Genomic DNA, 19,665 nt, shown 5'->3' on the forward strand with positions numbered 1-19,665 from the left:
CTCCCCCTGCTTGTGCTCACTCTCTCCCTCTCTCTCAAATAAATAAATAAAATCTTTAAAAAGACAGAAAGGAAGGAAGGACGGAAGGAAGAAAGGAAGGACGGACGAAAGAAAGAAAGAAAGAAACTACCAATTTGCAATTTAAGGATGGGAGCTGGGCTGAAAATTTATCTTTCCTTGACAAATATTTCTGGAACTACAGCATAAATGCACAATATAACAAGTTTCAGCATAAATGCTTAAGAAAGCAAATTTTAAGAGTGTTTACTTAAGTGCTAAAAATAGTTGGGGGAGGGCACCTGGCTGGAGCAGTCAGTTAAGTGTCCGACTCTTGATTTCTGCTCAGGTCATGATCTCAGGGTCGTGAGATCGAGCCCGGTGTCCGGCTCCACTCTGGGTATGAAGCCTGCTTAAGAGTCTCTCTCTCTCTCTCCCTTCTCCCCCCCTCTGCCCCTCCCCACCCTGCTCACACACGCTCTCTCTCTCTAAAAAATAAAAAATAGGTAGTTATAAATAATAATCCTTCATATTAGTACATTAATCAAGTCCCTTTATCCCTTCTTCTAAAATATTATTTTGTAGGTTTTTTTAAAAAGATTTTATTTATTTATTTGACAGAGAGAGACACAGCAAGAGAGGGAACACAAGCAGAGGGGAGCAGTAGAGGGAGAGGGAGAAGCAGACTACCCACTGAGCAGGGAGCCCGATGCGGGGCTCGATCCCAGCACCCTGGGATCATGATCTGAGCTGAAGGCAGATGCCTAATGACTGAGCCACCCAGGCGGCCCTATTTTGTAGTTTTTACTTTTCTTCAATTCAGAAAATAATGAATGAAGCTTTAGTTAAAATTCATCCTCATCTAGTTGTCCAGCTTCATAGACACAAATTTTCAGCTTACTCAAGAATCAAAAAGAGGTTGAAATGAAAGACAACATAGCATAAACTAAATGCAGCTAGAACTTGTGAATGTGGGCCTTTTAATCTTTGGAGGACCACAACAAGCCATGGTGTTCGTAAAGTGTTTAATTATCTCTGGTAATTTTTATATCCTACCAAAAGATTATGCAAAAATTAAGCAAAGTATGGATTTTTTATAAATTGCATCCTCTATTTTTTCCCCACTTATACCAGTCTGGTTTGATTATATGAACACCTCTTATAGAGCAGTGTTCTCATTTATATTATGGCCAGTATCTCTCTTTGTAACAACTGAATGTCCAAAATATTTCCTTTACAAGTGTGGTTAGTCTCAGTGACTCCTGAGCTAGTCTGCGCCACCATCCATGTGGTTTCTCCTGCCACATGAACATGAACACCAACTGCTAGATTGTGAAGCACTAGAGAAACTAAGTGTTGTTATGTCCCAGGTGCTGGAAAAACAGCTTGATTATGGTGATGATATTATGTGGTTTCCTGGAATCCACTTTTCATCCTAACTTTTTCTATTGTGTTCACTGCCATTTCATTAGTTGTCTGAGGGAACTATGAGTCTGTTTCTGGTAAGATATTCCTCTATCCATCAAAAAAGAACTGGAATTTTCCATCTCTGATTTTTTTCTAGTTTTACAAATGACCATTAATAAATTAATCTGATATTTTCCTGCCTCCTTTACTCCACTTATTTATATATTATTTTTTCCCAAATATTTATTAATGTCTATGGTCTTGACATCAAAAAGCCAAAATGTTGTGAAGAATTTTACTAATAATTAGATATTATTTAATGAGTCATTGCAGCTAACATGTTATATCTTGATTTTATATATGTGCCAGTTCCTAGGAAAATCTCATCTGCTATAACCACCAGAGTAATTAAGTTCCAAATCACCAATAACTGTCATTTTAATTAACACTTCCACAATTGTCACAATGTGTTTAGATACCTTGATAGCTATATTTTCTAAATATAAATATAAGGATAACAGTGAACCGAAAATTAAATAACCAGGTTGTGTTTATATTGAATTCATTTGTCCACTTTTACTCACATTTCAACATTATTAAACAACAAATAAATGAAACTAATGTAATGAAATAGCAGCTTTCTGAAATAATGGCATGAAAAGCTTAGAGCCAACAGTACAGTCTACCTTCTCTAGCCAAATCATATATGTTTTTAAAGTTGAAAAATAATATAACAATATATAAAAATCACAGATGAACTGGTCAGTTATATTGCTTTTAAACTTTTAATCTGAATTTCACTCATATCAGAAAATAAAAGTGTTTCATTTTTCACTGCTCCCATTGCTGTCAATATAACTAGACATCCCTTCTGAAGCATATACAAAGTTTTATAAAGATATTTATAGCAAAATGTTCTAAATTATTCATGTTCAAACACAATCATGTCTTCTTGAATTCTTTTGTTCAATCACTTATGCATTCAACAAATATTTGCTGGATTTCTGTTCATCTTTAAGGGGTTGCTTTAATTGCCAACTATATCATGGGTTATAGCTTCCTTAGTAAGGAGATCCACAATTCAGTGGCCCAAATAAGAGAAAAGTTTATTTCCCTCACACATAATAAACATGGGCAAGTAGGTGGGCTCTGCTCCATGATACCATTTATGGATCCAGGCTAGTGGAATGCTATCTGTCTTAGTTTAGACTGCTATAACAGAATACCATACATGGGGCGGCTTATAAACAGGAATTTATTTCCTACAGTCCTGGAGGCTGGAAGTCCCAGGTCAGGGTACCAGCGTGGTTGGGTTTTGGTGAAAACCCTCTTCTGGACTGCAGACTTCTGTCCTCTTGTATCCTCACATGGTAGAAAGAGAACAAGAGAGCTCTCTGGGGTCCCCTTTTTAAGGGCACTAATCTTATTCATAAGGGCTCCACCCTCATGATCTAATTACTTCCCAAAGTCCCCACCTCCTAATACCATCACATGGGGGGCAGTTAAGATTTCAACATACGGATTTGGGGAGACAAAAAGATGTAGTTTACCACACCATCACTGGCTCCAATCATTCACACTTCCAGCCAGTTACATAAAGGTTGGAAAAAAGCAGAGAACCCACCCTAAAATATAAGGGAAACCAGGAAATGTAGTCCTGAGGTGGTCAGTCTCTCTTATGGAAAAAAAAGACAAATGGATTTTGGAGGGGAACAACTAGAAGTCTTCTATGTCCAACCCTCTAGTCATACGAATACAAGTGAATACCCTTCTTCTCATTAAAACAAAGATGCTTACCTTCTACCCAACAGAGAAAATCCAAGTTCAATTCCAATTACTGCAACCAGCTCAAAATCCAGAATCTCTGGGAAATATACAGACCTATACATTAGGTCCTGATTCTTTGAAGTCTGGCAACCTATAAAATGATAAATAGATTATCTTTCCTGCTCTCAACTTTCTTCCCCATACATAATACCCAATATAAGGTGGTGGAAAAGGAAGAGAATCACAATAGAAACTTTCATTGAGAAACACATAGACAATAAAAATTATAAAATCTTGACAAGCAAAGACACCTAAACAACAACATTGAAATAATATTTTGGTTAGTGCATCTGGCAACCTTGGTTTTCTTTTATGGAGGTTATACCAGATTTACTAGAAGGTCTTATTTATCCTAATCAATAAATGGTCTTATACCCATAGCCATACCTGAACTGAGTCAAGTATAGCATGCCCTCATTAGGGACTTCAAAATTTTACAGCATGCTTCCTGACTGTACATGTTCAGGGATGTGAGGATTGTTTTAGGGATCATATATGGCAGTAAAGTCTAATGGGAAGAGATGAGGGCATTTTTGAACAACACTCATTATCTCTTCCCATTGGAATACAGAAACAGCTGACTTCTCTAATCCTGTTAAGCCCCAAATTTCTGAACATTCTCTCATTTTAAATTATAGAACTGACACATAAATCAGGCAGAGATAATTTCTCTTAGCAAAGTTCTATTCACTTTTGTTTCTCCTGGAAAAATGGCCCATTCTTTAAGCTCATGACTTTTGTAAACCTTTCTAAAAGCAGCAGGGTTATGAACAGCTGAGCTTTGTTCAGCTTTTTCGTGTAGTGTCAAAATATATGCAGCCCTATAACCTACTGTTCCAAGTTTTCACGGGCAATGGCATAACAAGGTTTATTTGCTTTCTACCTGACCGTATTTTTTTCCTTGCACTCTCCACCCTCCCACTAAGCTAATGCCCAATATTTGGGGATTTTAATGGCAGTTCTACACCTCTACATACTCATTTCTTTGTTAGACTAAATTGTTGTAACAGAAAGATTCAAAGTTCAGTGCCTCAAATAAGATAAAAAAAAATTCTCACAACCATCCCTGAGGTTGGTAGTGATTTACAGTCAGTCTGCTCCAACATGATCATTTAGAAACAGAAGCTCCAGTGTTGCAGCCCACGGCTTCCTAAGGCACTGTCTTTCTTTGCATGGTACCTGCTACATCATCACTTTGAGTGCATTCTACCAGCTGAGGAGGTGAGAGTGCACAAGTCCAAAATGAAGAGCTTGTCATTAAATCGGAAATGACCTCAAGGTTACCACCCTCACATGTGTGCACCTCCCACGTTTCCTGACTCAGTCACAGGGCGCATCTAGTTGTAAGGATAGCTGAGGAATGTATCCATTCACTGGGCAGCTATCTGTCCATGCAAAATGTTTTCCTATGGAAGAAATGAGAAGTAATATTTGGACTAGCAAAGGTATGGACTATGAAAGAGTCCACTATGATTATTATCTATTATTTTGCATTATCCATTATTTTACAAAAGTCTTACATGTCCTAATTTCCCCTTTCCAGAGTAGCTAAAAGTTAAAACTCCCTCTTGGTGTGTATGTATCATTTATGACCCACAATAACTGCAGTTGCTTCCTCATGGTCTCTCTCACTACTTTCTTCTTCCTGTCTCTTACATTCATCAATTACAATTAAAATTGAAATCCAGTGAGAAATGTAGTTATGCCACTAGATAGTGTTTGGAGCTAGTGGTCTCCATACAGCACTTGGGGAAACACAAGCAGGCTTTTTCAGGGAAAAATTATTGATTGTGACAAAGGGAGAGAGAAGCTGCTGTTAATGTCCTCAGTTTCTCTTCATCCCTCTAAATGGGAATGCTGCTTATTAAATCGTATTCTCATGACTGCCATTTCCTGATCACCCAGGGAATCAATGTAACAACTCTCAGGAATTTGCTACATATCAGTGAGGGTTCTCAATTAGGTTATATCACTTCTATTAAGCTAAGGATATGAAAGAAGAGATAAACATCCAGCCACTAGTCAATGGCCTTTGTCTCAGGGATGGGAAGAAAAACATATTGCCATGCATTTTTCCTACATAATTTGTGTATGAACATTCTGGGCAATGAAGATTGGGCTCAGTAATCTTTTTTTTTTTATTATGTTATGTTAATCACGATACATTACATCATTAGTTTTTGATGTAGTGTTCCATGATTCATTGTTTGCTTATAACACCCAGTGCTCCATGCAGTATGTGCCCTCTTTAATACCCATCACCAGGCTTACCCATCCCCCCAACCCCTCCACTCTAAAACCCTGTTTGTTTCTCAGAGTCCATAGTCTCTCATGGTTCGTCTCCCCCTCCAATTTCCCCACCTTCATTCTTCCCTTCCTGCTATCTTCTTCTTTTTTTTTTTTTTTAACATATATTGTATTATTTGTTTCAGAGGTACAGGTCTGTGATTCAATAGTCTTACACAATTCACAGTGCTCACCATAGCACATACCCTCCCTAATGTCTATCACCCAGCCACCCCATTCCTCCCAGCCCCCACCACTCCAGCAACCCTCAGTTTGTTTCCTGAGATTAAGAATTCCTCATATCAGTGAGGTCATATGATACATGTCTTTCTCTGATTGACTTATTTCGCTCAGCATAATACCCTCCAGTTCCATCCACGTCGTTGCAAATGGCAAGATCTCATTCCTTTTGGTGGCTGCATAATATTCCATTATATATATATACCACATCTTCTTTATCCATTCATCTGTCGATGGACATCTTGGCTCTTTCCACAGTTTGGCTATTGTGGACATTGCTGCTATAAACATCGGGGTGCATGTACCTCTTCAGATCACTACATTTGTATCTTTGGGATAAATACCCAGTAGTGCAATTGCTGGGTCATACGGTAGCTCTATTTTCAACTTTTTGAGGAACCTCCATAACTGTTTTCCAGAGTGGCTGTATCAGCTTGCATTCCCACCAACAGTGTAGGAGGTTCCCCTTTCTTCACATCCCCGCCAACATCTGTCGTTTCCTGACTTGTTAATTTTAGCCATTCTGACTGGTGTGAGGTGGTATCTCATTGAGGTTTTGATTTGGATTTCCCTGATACCGAGCGATGTTGAGCACTTTTTCATGTGTCTGTTGGCCATTTGGATGTCTTCTAGATAAGTGATACCATAAGACAAAACAACATTAGAATAATTGGGATCCCAGAAGAAAGAGAGACAGAGGGGCAGAAGGTATAATGGAGCAAATTATAGCAGAGAACTTCCGTAATTTGGGGAAGGAAACAGGCATCAAAATCCAGGAGGCACAGAGAAGCCCCCTCAAAATCAATAAAAATAGGTCAACACCCCGACATCTAATAGTAAAACTTGCAAGTCTCAGAGACAAAGAGAAAATCCTGAAAGCAGCTCAGGAGAAGAGATCTGTAACCTACAATGGTAGAAACATTAGATTGGCAACAGACCTATCCACAGAGACCTGGCAGGCCAGAAAGGACTGGCATGATATATTCAGGCCACTAAATGAGAAAAATATGCAACCAAGAACATTAGATCCAGCTAGACTGTCATTGAAAATACAAGGAGAGATAAAAAGCTTCCAGGACAAACAAAAACTAAAGGAATTTGCAAACAGGAAACCAGCCCTACAAGAAATATTGAAAGGGCTCAGTAATCTTTTTCTTTTATTTTTTCCAACTACTTTACCCTAAAATTGAATTAATGCATTATCAGTTGCCTCCCATCTTTTTCTTTTATTTTTTTCCAACTACTTTACACTAAAATTGAATTAATGCATTATCAGTTGCCTCCCAGAAAGATAAAGAGGGCCAAACTTCTCTGTCTCTCTTTTTCACCTCTAATACATAGACTTGTATTTTCTTTTTTGCTTCTCTTTCCTTACTGTCAGGGAAATCTGAAGTGTTTAATATAATGAGACCTATGAGATTTCCCTGAGGGATAATGACAACCACAAAATTTTAGGCTTGTGTATCTTTTCTTTCAACCTAACCCTTTGGTATCTATGGCCCACCCTCTCAGTCCTTATACAATTATACAATTTTGGTATTTGATATTAAGCCATTTTCTCGCCACACTTTTTAAGTATATAAAGTGTAAGTATATAAGTAAGTAAAGTATAAGTATATAAGCTCTCATAAATTATCAAAGTGAATATATTAATATAAGTAGTTAATATTTATTCTGAGGACATCTCAGAAGCACCTGGAATGGTCGAAGGAGCAGGAAGTGGTCAACTGTGTTAAACGGTGCTATTGTAAAATGAGGACCACGTCTTGACCACTAGATTTGAAATGTCAAGGTACTGACAAGATCTGTGTCATTGGAGACAACAGCCTGATTGGACTGTCTTCAAAAACCTATATATGGCAAGAGAGGCAGTGAAAAGAGTGAACAGTTAGTTGCCTCTTTTCAAGAAATTTTGCCCGAAAGGGGCAGAGAAAGGGATAGTCATTAGAAGGAGATGTGGGGATGAGGGAGGACTTTTTTGTTATGAGAGATATATGAAATGCGTGGATGCTAATGAGAATGGTGCCTTAAAGGAAAAAACTGTTGGTGAAAGACAGAGTGATGAGAATTGTAGTGAGGGAACACATGGCGTAACTTGGTAAGAAATGGAGGAGGGACACCTTCTTGTCAGTTATTGAAATGGGGAAGCATCTAGCAAAATATTAAATAAAAATAAATCGCTTATCTATTTGAGAAGGGCATGGACATGCTATGGAAGGGCTAGTGGGGAGTGTAAATATAATTTCAGTGTTGGAAGTGAAGATGAAATGGATGCGTATTTCTTAAGGTAACCAAGTTAAAAGCCATACACAATTGACCAGATTGTCATTTTATATAGCACTTTTTCTTGGAAATAGATCTTTATAACTTCCCTCTTGACAACTTTTGAAGTATTATACTTGTGTTTTAAGGGAAATTTGATTTATAAAATTGGAGGTTAGAGATAAAGAAGTTCTGAGGTGGCATGAGAAAATCATAGCACTCCTTGTCAATAACCTGTATTTTTCTTCCTGAATATTTTTTTTAGGATTGTGTTTGATGCCTAGAGGTTCTCGGGATATTACCTTAGCACACATTTTGCTTCCAAATTCCATATGAGTTTCTGGGTTGATTCCTCCTGATTACAGTAGCATTGATTGCTGTCTAAATCTGTTGCAGTGTCCCTGAATACTATGACTACGGTCATGGAGTAAGTGAGGATGCCTATGACAGCTACGGTAAGACCTTTTCTTTACTAAATCTATGAAATCAGAACATCCATCAGTCACTGACAACTCAGAAATTACTTCTAGCTTTCTACCTCTGGGTTTTACAGAAGTCCAAACTAAATTGATTTATGTAATTCAAGGGTGAGATCTGATGTACAAGAGCCAGTGCCAGAAACCTGGACAGATCAATTTTGATCCAAATTTCAAAAGCAATTAATCACAATCATAGATCATTTTCAACAGCTAGGGTGAGCATTTTGAACAGTGTCTTACATTTCCACTGTGTCCATTGTCTGACTCATTGATTTGACAACAATGCTGTGTCTTTCCTGCTGTAACAAAGATCATTAGAGTAATACACAGTTAAAATACTTTAAAACGTTTAAGGGCCGAAATTGTGGCTTTCAAGTTATTTTCTTATAGCTCTGAGAAGTGCCATATAATGCTTGGCATAAGAATTAATAGTCAAATAGCATGTCAGTCTATAAAATTAATTTCAAATATACACTGTTTAATTAAAATACTACTTAGAATTAATTGTAATTCAATTCAGTAAGATTTATTGAGTATCCGTGGCATATCCATACAGTATATCACTTTTGAAAGGTAGTTTCTCACTCCTTAAAATACATATGCAGTGTCACCGGCTGGCCACCTTGAAAAATAACATTTATTTAAATGTTTTCGGTCCCCAATTCTTATTGAAATAATACCAAAGCCACTCCGTTTCTCTTTATGGGGAGCAGTAAAGAGATCATGAATGGTGCCTCTGTGTTCGGGGCTCCACATTATGCAGGTGCAGTGCTTTATAAGGATGAAGGGAAGGTCCAGACCTCAGGAGGAAAGGAGGAAGTGCACCCTCACTGAAACTAGTTACCTAATCAACTCACTTCTCCAGGTGGAATATCATGAGGAGTAGAAATAGGAGTAGAAAATAAAAATAGCATAAGAATAAACCGCCCCCACAGTGATTGCCATCCATAAGCTACTTACTTACGTATATCTTCTCATTTATTTTTTATGATAAACTGAACTATTAAGTGTTTTTATCTCCATTTTATAATGAGGAAACTAAACAACAGAGGTTAAGTCAATATGAGAGTACAACTGTGGAACGCAGCTTCTGTTTTTATAGTCTCATCAGTGGTTGGAATGCTATCAGTTGGGGCTACCTCACATGAGGCACCTACCTATTATGGCTCTGGACTAAGCAATTTATCATGAGGATTAGAGATGACGGAAATAATCCTCATTAAACATTCTGTGTATATCTACATAATCGAATCCCCACTAGAATCATAGAGGGTACACACTCATATTGTCATCTGCACTTTACAAATAAGGAACTGAGGCTCAGAGCTGTCAGTAACTTGCCTGAGTTAAACAATTTGCAAATGACAGAGTAAGAATGAATTCAAGCGCGTCCGATTTTGTTGTTGGGAGTCGGGGCAGAGTTCAGTGGACCTAGAGAGAAAGAACAGGACCTGGTACTTTAAACCTGAGTTTATTTTAAAGGAAGGGTGTTGAACTTAGTGAGATTTCTCGAAATCCTGTCAGCTACTCTCCCACTAATCTAAGGGGATGAAGGTTTTCTAGAGTATTTTACAGGAAAAAATAAAAAACTAACCCAAGATGAGCACTAGGCTCACTCTCTCTCAGACTCCAGCTTCTCCACCACCAATCAAATGAACATAATCTCCCTGCTGTGAGAAAAGGGATATTCTCCAAAATAACTGAAATATGTTTTCAGAAATTATTTCACAGAAAAAATAAGTGATGGACAAGTTCGCACACGTCTGGCTCAGTTGCTGCAGCATTCTCTTAGTTCAACAGCGCAATAAGTAAATCTGCATTGTTCCAAGCATATTCTTAATCGAATAGGAATCAAGGGGCACCTGGGTGGCTCTGTTGGTTAAGCGTCTGCCTTCAGCTCGGGTCATGATCTCAGGGTCCTGGGATCGAGTCCCACATAGGGTTCCCTGCTCAGTGGGGAGCCTGCTTCTCCCTCTGCCCTTCCCCCTGTTCATGCTTTCTCTCTCTCTCTCTCAAATAAATAATACAGTTTTAAAAAAAGAACAAATAGGAATCAAGCCACATGCCTTGTATGATTACTTAGGATGATAGGTAAATAAGACACAACACGGGCCTTTAATTCATTCAGTTGTGTGCATATAGGTATTTACAGGCTGTAGGAATATGATGGTGTACATGATAGACGGATTTTCCCTCCCCGGTTCCTGTCTGTTGTTGAGAAACCTGTGGCTACATATAAAAAACTGTGCCAGCTTATAAACCATGTGATACAAGAGAAGGTCAGAGAACATTACTCGTGTAACATTTATTTAATGGCTAACATGTGCAAGCCATTGTTCTCAATCCTGGAGATATTGTGGTGAACAATCTCTTGAAACTCACATTACTATTTATAAATCACTTTTTAAAACTGGGATTTTCATTTGCAAAATACAGTCATTGCTTTTTACACTTGGCACAACAATTTGAGGAAAATCACCCCTATGAGCTTTACTTTATGGAATTACATGTACTAAAATTAATGGATGATATCTGACTGTGTAGCTGGTAATAAGAGATGAGTTTTCTGCTTCTAATTATTTTTTAAAATGTTATTACCATGTAAGGTAATAGGGAAAAGTGTGCGAATATAAACTATGGCTTTTCAGATCTTATAACGGACATCCAGGGACCATGGTCAGGAGAGCGGGGTCTACCTCTCTGACCTATGGGTCTTACATGATTCTTCTTGGTTCTTTGATTCTTCTGCTGCAACAAAGTCTACAGACAAACAACCGCTTTTATTTTAAAAGCTACGCCTGCCCATCAGCACTAGATTTCATTCTGGGTCAAATTACAATTTATCAATAAGCACTTCTCAGCACCCAGAAGCAGTTGACACATTATTTTTAATAAAGTAATGAGGAAAATGTCTGGACAAAGAAAGATATTACATAGGAATTTTTACATGATAACTTTTTTTAACCTATTTTATTAACTGAAATGTCAGCCAAATTGGCCATATTCTTAGTGTGGAAAGATTAGATACATATATGTGGCTAAAAATAGACTGGTCATTAGGGCCATGATCTTTTCTTTGGCCACTAGGATCTGTTGCCATTTTCTGACATTACTGAACAAGCATTAATTCAAGAATTCAAGTCCAAAGCTGAGAAATAGTAAGTGCTCAGCATCATCATCTTGAAATTTAATTAACAAATTAAAATGCATTGTATACACTCAGATTTTGGTATCAGGTTATCATGTAGAGGGAGCTTGAAGTACAGGCTTCGTACTGATAGGTTGCTCATCCTATCATATGCAAATGAGTAGATGATGAAATTTAAATATGCATGTGGAGCAGTTATTTGAGGACCTACTCATCTCAAATACAGACTGATTTTTTTCATTAATTTTGCGTACCTCACATAGTAACTAGTATATTAACAAGCATCCATTTATAGCTTACCTTTAATGAACTGTGTACAATCTTTTAAATCAATAACATTTAAACCTTTCATCTCCACTTATTCATTCAATTCCATTCTAAATTAGTAATTCCTCTCTGTTACATTTTGGTTGTATCCTGGGTAGAGATACTAAATCTCAATGGAATGACTGTATTTTTTATAAAACAAATAGCCCCAATTCTCAGTTTCCTGGCAACAACCCAGATTTGGACAGTAAGTGAAGAGGCTCACAATCGGTTGCCTCTCCTGCTCAGGTTGCTGGAAAGAATTGTGGGGCTAACAGGTATTAGGAAAGGAAGAAGGAATCCTCTTCAGGATAATTAGGTCCTGCATTCAAAAGACTCATGGATGGAATCTCTCTCTTAGGATTCCTTTAGAAATGGTTTGAAATAAACCACCAGAAGTAAAAATCCAGTCATTCAGTGTGATGCCTCACTCTGAATCATCATACATTGTGTTTTGTGTATCACTACATTAAAATTGTATTTGTCTCTTTCAGGCCCATAATTCATGTTGAAGTGACAGATATGTTGACCTCAAAGAAAATCATGCATCCTTTTGGATGTCATCACAATTGGATTATTCAAGATATTTGCATACAATTTAATATTAAAGATTAAACTATTCTTTCTTGAAGTATTATAAATATAAAATTTTAAACATTAAATCCTTTAAATAAATGCTAGTATTAAAATACAACATAAGTATATTATTTATTATATTAATATTTAATGTATTAATATTTATTAAACATTTCATTGATCTTTAATTATTATTAAGATTTAAATGTTAAGTTTCTGATAACTTGAATTTATTTTTAGAACATGAATATTGGACTTATAGGAATCCAAATCAGTTTCTTCATTTTAAAAATATTTCCTAATTTATCAGAGTCATTATAATTGTTTTGGGTAAGTCTGAATAGCTCATAATTCAATAAGGGTGCATTTTAAATACAGTCCATAAATCAGCTTGGCTAAGCAATGTTTCACATAGGAAACACCCTCTAAATTCTCTCTGAGACTGACAGCTAAGAATGGATGGCAATATTCTCTTCTCAGAGAAAAGAACTGTTTATTAAAATGTATTTAATGTACAAACTGAAAAGCTAATTATGCATCCATTCTTTAGTGGCATTTAAAATGACAGCTGTGTGGAAGCAAGGAGGATAATATTAATACACTGTCTTGAAATGAATGAAAGCAAAAAGAATTTTGTGCCATATTCTAGGGCATTTGAGTGCCTCACTTCAAGACGATTGCAGAACACAAAGCTCATTTTGTGTTCAGAGGCAGGAATGATTATTATCCCAGTATGAAAATAAGCCCTGCATTGATTAATCTGTGAAAACAGCAAAAGAAAATGAAGCTAGCTGGCAATCACGCTATCCATGTGATTCAAGAACAAAGTCTGTCCATTTTTAATAGTAAGTAGAAATATAAATTTGAGGAAATTGATTATATAAATTTGAGGAAATTGATTTTATAAATGAAGATAAATTTCTTAACATGGGCAAGAATTTACCATACATTTTAAAAACTCATGCATCTTAGGACATTTTATTTTTCCTAGGATTTATTAATATTGAAGTTGTTACATGATAGGCTCCTGAGAAAAATATCACTGTGATTTATTCTATTGAGCTTTTAACATAGATTTTTAAACTTTATTTTTAAAGTTTTTTGTCCTTTATTATATAAAGGACTATATAAAATTATTAGACTTTATTAGTCCTTTATTTTAAAGGACTAATGAAATGGCACTTCTAAAGTATTTTAAAATTCACTTTTTTAAAAAAGATTTTATTTATTTATTTGAGAGGGAGAGAGCACAAGTGGAAGGGAGAGGCAGAGGGAGAAGCAGGTTCCCTGCTGAGGAGGGAGCCCGATGCAGGACTCCCAGGACCCAGAGATTATGACCTGAGCTGAAGGCAGACGCTTAACCAACTGAGACACCCAGGCGCCCCCAAAATTCACTTGTAAAATTAAGACATAGCTAACTTTCTGGTCTTTACTATTTCAGAAGTTGCAATGAGATGGATATCTAATTCAACTAATCTGGATAATAAATGTAGATTATGTTGCCTAGACAGACAATCAAAAAGATTAGTGCATTCATTACTACTCTATCGCTTCCACTGTAATAGATATATTACAGTTTCCATTCAGTTTTAGGCAAAACTGGAACCTGCTTTTCAATATTTCAGATCAGAGATTCTTAACCTTAATTACACATTTTAGAATCACCTGGTGAATCTTGAAAAAATACTAATATCCAGTTACCACTCAAGATCAGCTCCATCACAATCCTTGGAGATGAGAACTGGGGGCATCAGTTGAATAGCTTTCTGGGTGGTTCTTTTGGAAGCTAGAGTTGAGAATAAGTTTTAGATACATACATGGGAGCGTGATGAAAAGCAGCCTATGATTTTAATATGAATGATCAAAACAGCGCCAGGCACTTTCATTCTTTAAAGGCACCATATGAGTTATGCACAGGCTACCTTTTAGAACACTGGGTACTTTATAAGCAAATATTGTGTTCTAGGACCTGGCATTTTAAATTCACTTAAAAAATACATTTAAATAATGGAAAATAGAATTTGTCCCTTTTTTGAACAATTGTGTGCTGAACATTTAAATCTCAAACTTGACTTTGTCTAAAATTCACCCGACAAAGAGTTCACAAAAAATTACAGCTCACATGCACCTAACAGCTCTCTTGTTGAGACAATAAAACAAGCCATAGGAAAGTTCTTTTATCACTTTCTTTTCTGCTGAGTTAATGGTATAATCATTTTAACTGATGGGGAGGGAAGAGTTGAGTGATTTATTGTCAGAATCTTGAGGTGAACAAATCATGTACAAAAAAAGTAAATTCAATATGATAATGATTTACATTTAGAATATACAAAAGTGAGCTATTTTTAAAACCAAAGTACAGAATATAAAATATAAAGCTGGGAAAACATTTTCTTGGCCACCTGGAAATAGACTAGCTAAGAAAAAAATATAACCTGGAGGCATACCACCTTAGGGAGTCTTTATAAAATTTCCACAGTTTGGGGAGATTTTTATTTTTATTAATAGAGGGTATGAATTTGTAAAAGACTAAGATACACTGTCCTGAAATAAATGTGCAACACATATTTATCAAATATGTCATAATTTATTGAATGATTCAATGGGAACTGATATATACAGATTGCTGAAAAAGTATGCCAGTTGAAAATGTAATTATGATTACTGATGACTAATATTGGTGTCTTTTTTGTAAATTACCTAACCAAATGGGGACATTGTCAAACCTTTAGCTCTGCTGGTAACAAGATAGGCCAGGGGAGAGGGAGGATGGATCTAGAACACTTAGGTCAGTCTCTCTGGAGCCTGGCAACTGTGCAGGAAGGTTCCAGGAGACATCCCCTCGTGATCAGGGGAGTGCAGCAGCAGGTGACAGATGGATACCCCTGGAGGTTGTTGGCATTTGGAAATTCTAGCAGGGATAGGTCCAGTCATGGGCAAAGAGCTAAATTCAGGCTGCTGAGAAGACTGGGAGAGCAAACCGACTAGGGTGGGTGCCCAGAGTTAGCCCAAATGTTACAAGTGAGGGACACAACTCTCCACAAAACTGCCCTCACTTCATACTCCAGTCACAAGTTTGGGAGACTCTAGGCCACCCTTTCTTCTGACCAGCTGGTTACAAATTTAGAGTTCCCACTACCCCCTCTGGTTTGATAATTTGTCAGAATGACTCACATAACTAAGGAAAGGGCTCTAACTTAACAATTAATTACTAGAGCAAAAGGAAAGAAGGCAGCACCAGGCAGAGAGAGAAATAGATACATAGAGCAAGGTCTGGGAGAGCCCCAAACATAAAGCTTTCAAAATCTTCAGGGTGGCACTATCTTCCTGGCATACTGATGTGTAACAACACACAAGGTGTTGCCAAGCTCATGCAAACCTCAGTGCCCAGAGATTTATTATAGCTCCATTATGCAGCATGAATGACTGAATATCTCCAGACTCCTTTCTTTCTTCTCCAGATTCGGCTGGTGTCACGCTGTTAACGCCCAAACCCTCTAATCTCCTGGTTGTCATGACCAGCCTCCATCCCGAGTCATCTTATTGGCATGAACTACCAGGTGTGGTCAGAGGAACCCACCATGAATAACAAGACTTTCCCATTACTCCAGGAAATTCCAGAGTTTAGAGGTTACCGCTCAGTAACTGGGGACAAAGGGTAGCCCAAATTTTTATTACACAGAGAGTGAGACGAGAGCACCAACCTGGGAAAGCAGGCAGACACATGCTGAGGCAAAAAGCACAGAGTCAGAGCTGGCCAAACAGCCAGGTTAACACTTTGCTGAGCGTAAAACCTGGTTTTCTGTAACTCCCATAACTTGGTGTTGGTCTAAGAATACACTCTGGGCTCATTTCTGTTCTCAAGTATAGAAATGACAAGTGTGTGTGTGTGTGGGGGGGGTAGTAAGGCAATCAAATAGCTACAAATTCAGTCTGTTTGTCTATGAAGCTACATCACCAAGCCTACCTCCTTCACTGAGTTGAAGGCATCATTGGAGTTCTTGGAGAAGAGAATTATAAAATACCATTTTATATCATCATTCTTATTCTTCCATTAGTTCTCATAAAGTCCTTATGTATAAAAAAAGTCTGTGGCTGAATTCTGCAGGCTTTTGATTGACTCCAGATTTTATTTGACAATTGTAGAATTATTTTTTAAATTCAAGTCAGAAAAGCTTCTGTATTGTGTCCAATTATCTATCATTCATCATTTTTCTTCCTGTACCTTCCATTTTGGAAATCCTTTCTCTAACTGGATTCTTTATCTCGTTTTTACTTAGATAAGATCTTAACTCCAAAGCTAAGAAGATAGAAACCTACTTATTTTAAAATATCGAGAACCACTGGCCTTTATTATTCTATAGCTGCAAGATATTACACAGTAGAGTCAAGAATAAAATATAAGCTTAAATTTTAGTTATGTATATAATTTGTCAGTTATTAATAAATGATAACTAGAAATGAAATGGTACAGAGTCATTATTAAATATGATAATGTGTAAAGTGTATAAGGTAGGGGCTAAAACAGAGTAGACAATATAAAAATTTTACCACCAGCAAGGGACGGGGTAATACACTAATCATAGCATATTTGAATTACAATGATTCTTCCTCACATTCCCAATCATAGTGGCTGCATCTGGGAACATAGAAACTAGTAAAATTCACTTGTTGCAAGCTAAACTACAATTGAATGCAATTCTTGGCACAGCCTCAAGTTTGTTGGGCATTTTTTTTTTATCTTCCTGGAGCTCACAATCAGAAATAGCAGTAATTCCAATAACTTAAGCTTAGCCACAGAAGATAAAATTGTGAAATCATGTAATGATTTGGAAATTAGGTATATACATGAAGTAAATTTGGAGATACTAAACAAGGGTATGTATAAGAATGGAGAAAGGTTAAGAAAAATGGCCCTAGAATTTCCATACCTAGACTAAAAAAAAGAAACTGGAAGATGATTTAATTCTCAGGTTATAAAACCCAGCCATGGCCATAGACCCATATTTCACTGAGGTGAAGTAAAGTTACTAGAGACATGTCAAGTACCAACTAGTTGAGCCACAGATGTATTTCAGAATTTTACCTTCAAAAGTGTCTACAGTTTTCCTCATTGTAGATGACTCATATATTTATCAAACTGTCTTCCTGAACTTACCCATGCATATTTTCAATCTGGACTACATTTTAAACATTCATATTTGTTGTTTATGTCAACAAATGGACTTTGGAGTCAGGTGTTATCTATCTGTTTCATGGTCCAGGCAGCCAATGGGAAATACCTATTTCGAAAGCCTCTTAGGGACCTCACCTAAGAAGCTCTTCAAAGACTAAAATGAATCTCATTGCTTTTGAGGAAAATGTTGGTATTCAGGACAAGTTCCCCAGGAGCCAAGAGAAGCTCTTAAGAAGTCCCAAAAGACTAAGCCCATCTCTGGTTTGTGGGATAACTACCAGAAATCATCATTATCATTCTTAAGATGAATCAAAATAAGTAATCAAAAAAACTAATCCATAAACATTTGCTAGTTAAGGAAAATGTAAGCTTTTTCTCAATATATTAAGCAAAATGAAATCAGTCATTTGCCAAAATATAACAGGTATCTAAAGTTTGGATCTTTTGTACTTGAAACCTTTAAGTGGTTCGTTCTACTGATTTCTTCTGCTAACTGGTCCATTTCCAAACAAAAACAAGATGACCTTCCTTTTGAGAAAAAGACTTTAAAATCTTAACTATACCAACACTCCTCCTATTTCAAGACCCAAGAAATTTTTTTCAATGAATATTGTAGAATACTTGTGCTTCAGGTGATCACCAAAGTCATCAATTCTAAAATGAAGGCAGGGGTCAGATCCTGTTAGGCTCTGAGTGGAATTCCTTGCTAAGGAATTTGGACTTGAGCTTGAGTATGCTACAAGAGCAACTGAACAGACCTAATCAATTGTACTTTCTCTGGCTAGAAGGTGGAGTAGAGTAGGAGTGTATACACACACACACACACACACACATATTAGGGAATATATACATGTATATATACATATACATGTATACATATACATGTGTATATACATGTATATACACACAGATATATGTATTTTATAATATATATAACATATGTATTACAGCATATAAATATATGATATACAGTCATGGAAAGTCACAAAAGATAACTAGAGAGCTGGGTACTCTGGGCAAAGATGAGAATGGCTTGCCATGGAATAGGGTTGGGAATGGATGGAAAGAAATGCATGAGTTAAATACAGATTAAGGAAGAAAAGGCAAAGTTTGATGACTGCTTAGATTGACTAGGCCAAGGGTTTTTGATGAGTAACAGGCAAGCTGTAGGTAGTAGCTTTAGTCTCTGCAACACGAACCTTGGGAAGAGCATTAAGTAGTATGGAGAAAAAGATGAGTTTAGTTTTGGAAAAAGTTGACTATGAAACACCTGAGGAGATGCCCCACGGGCAGTTATATATGCATGTCAGAAGCTCAGAATGGTCTCTGACAATTTAAATTTGTCATCAGCATGTAGCTTGCCACTTGCCAAAGAAGTCTTTCAGTAAGAAAGAGGAAGAACCAGAATTCAAATGCAGGCCTAGCTACAAGACCCCTGGGAGTCCTATTCCAAGTGAAGAGATCCGAGGGAAGGCTGTGGCTTCTTTTATGGGTACAAAATGAAGATGTAAAATATTTAAATAGAATTAATGTATTCAATAAATAATTACCAAGTGTCTGCCATGTGCATCATAAAATTCTAGAGTTGAGAATAACAGCCTTCTGTTATTCTCTAGATGGATTATTCCAAGTGTTACTTTTTTCTAACAGGGAATATCTAATTAAAAATTTGAAACAGTGATAAAAGCTAAAAATGCTTCCCAGAAACTGACTGAATTTCCTGAGAGCGTAACTGTGGTGAACTCAAGGTTAACTCTTCTTGGAACAGAATTCACTATGTTCATCTGTGAAAACAGATGCTGGTCATCCATATTTATATATGGATGTATGTAAGGAAAATGTAAGCTTTTTCTCAATATATTAAGAGTATATATATGTATATATATGTATATATACATATACATGTATATATACATATACATGTATATATACATATACATGTATATGTATATATACATGTA

The 19,665-nt window shown here is 36.7% G+C and overlaps 1 protein-coding gene across 2 annotated transcripts in view; it reads left to right on the top strand.

The window, feature by feature from the left end:
* The window catches only part of KHDRBS2 (KH RNA binding domain containing, signal transduction associated 2), a 561,940-nt gene that overhangs the window by 534,790 nt on the left and 7,485 nt on the right, over window positions 1-19,665 (top strand). For both annotated transcript variants that reach the window (XM_021692046.1, XM_021692047.1), the window contains one exon: window positions 8,416-8,474. In XM_021692046.1, coding sequence (XP_021547721.1) covers window positions 8,416-8,474 — 59 coding nt within the window. The remainder of the gene's footprint in view (window positions 1-8,415; window positions 8,475-19,665) is intronic.

This window comes from Neomonachus schauinslandi, chromosome 8 (assembly GCF_002201575.2).
Source record: "Neomonachus schauinslandi chromosome 8, ASM220157v2, whole genome shotgun sequence".
Lineage (NCBI taxonomy): Eukaryota > Metazoa > Chordata > Mammalia > Carnivora > Phocidae > Neomonachus > Neomonachus schauinslandi.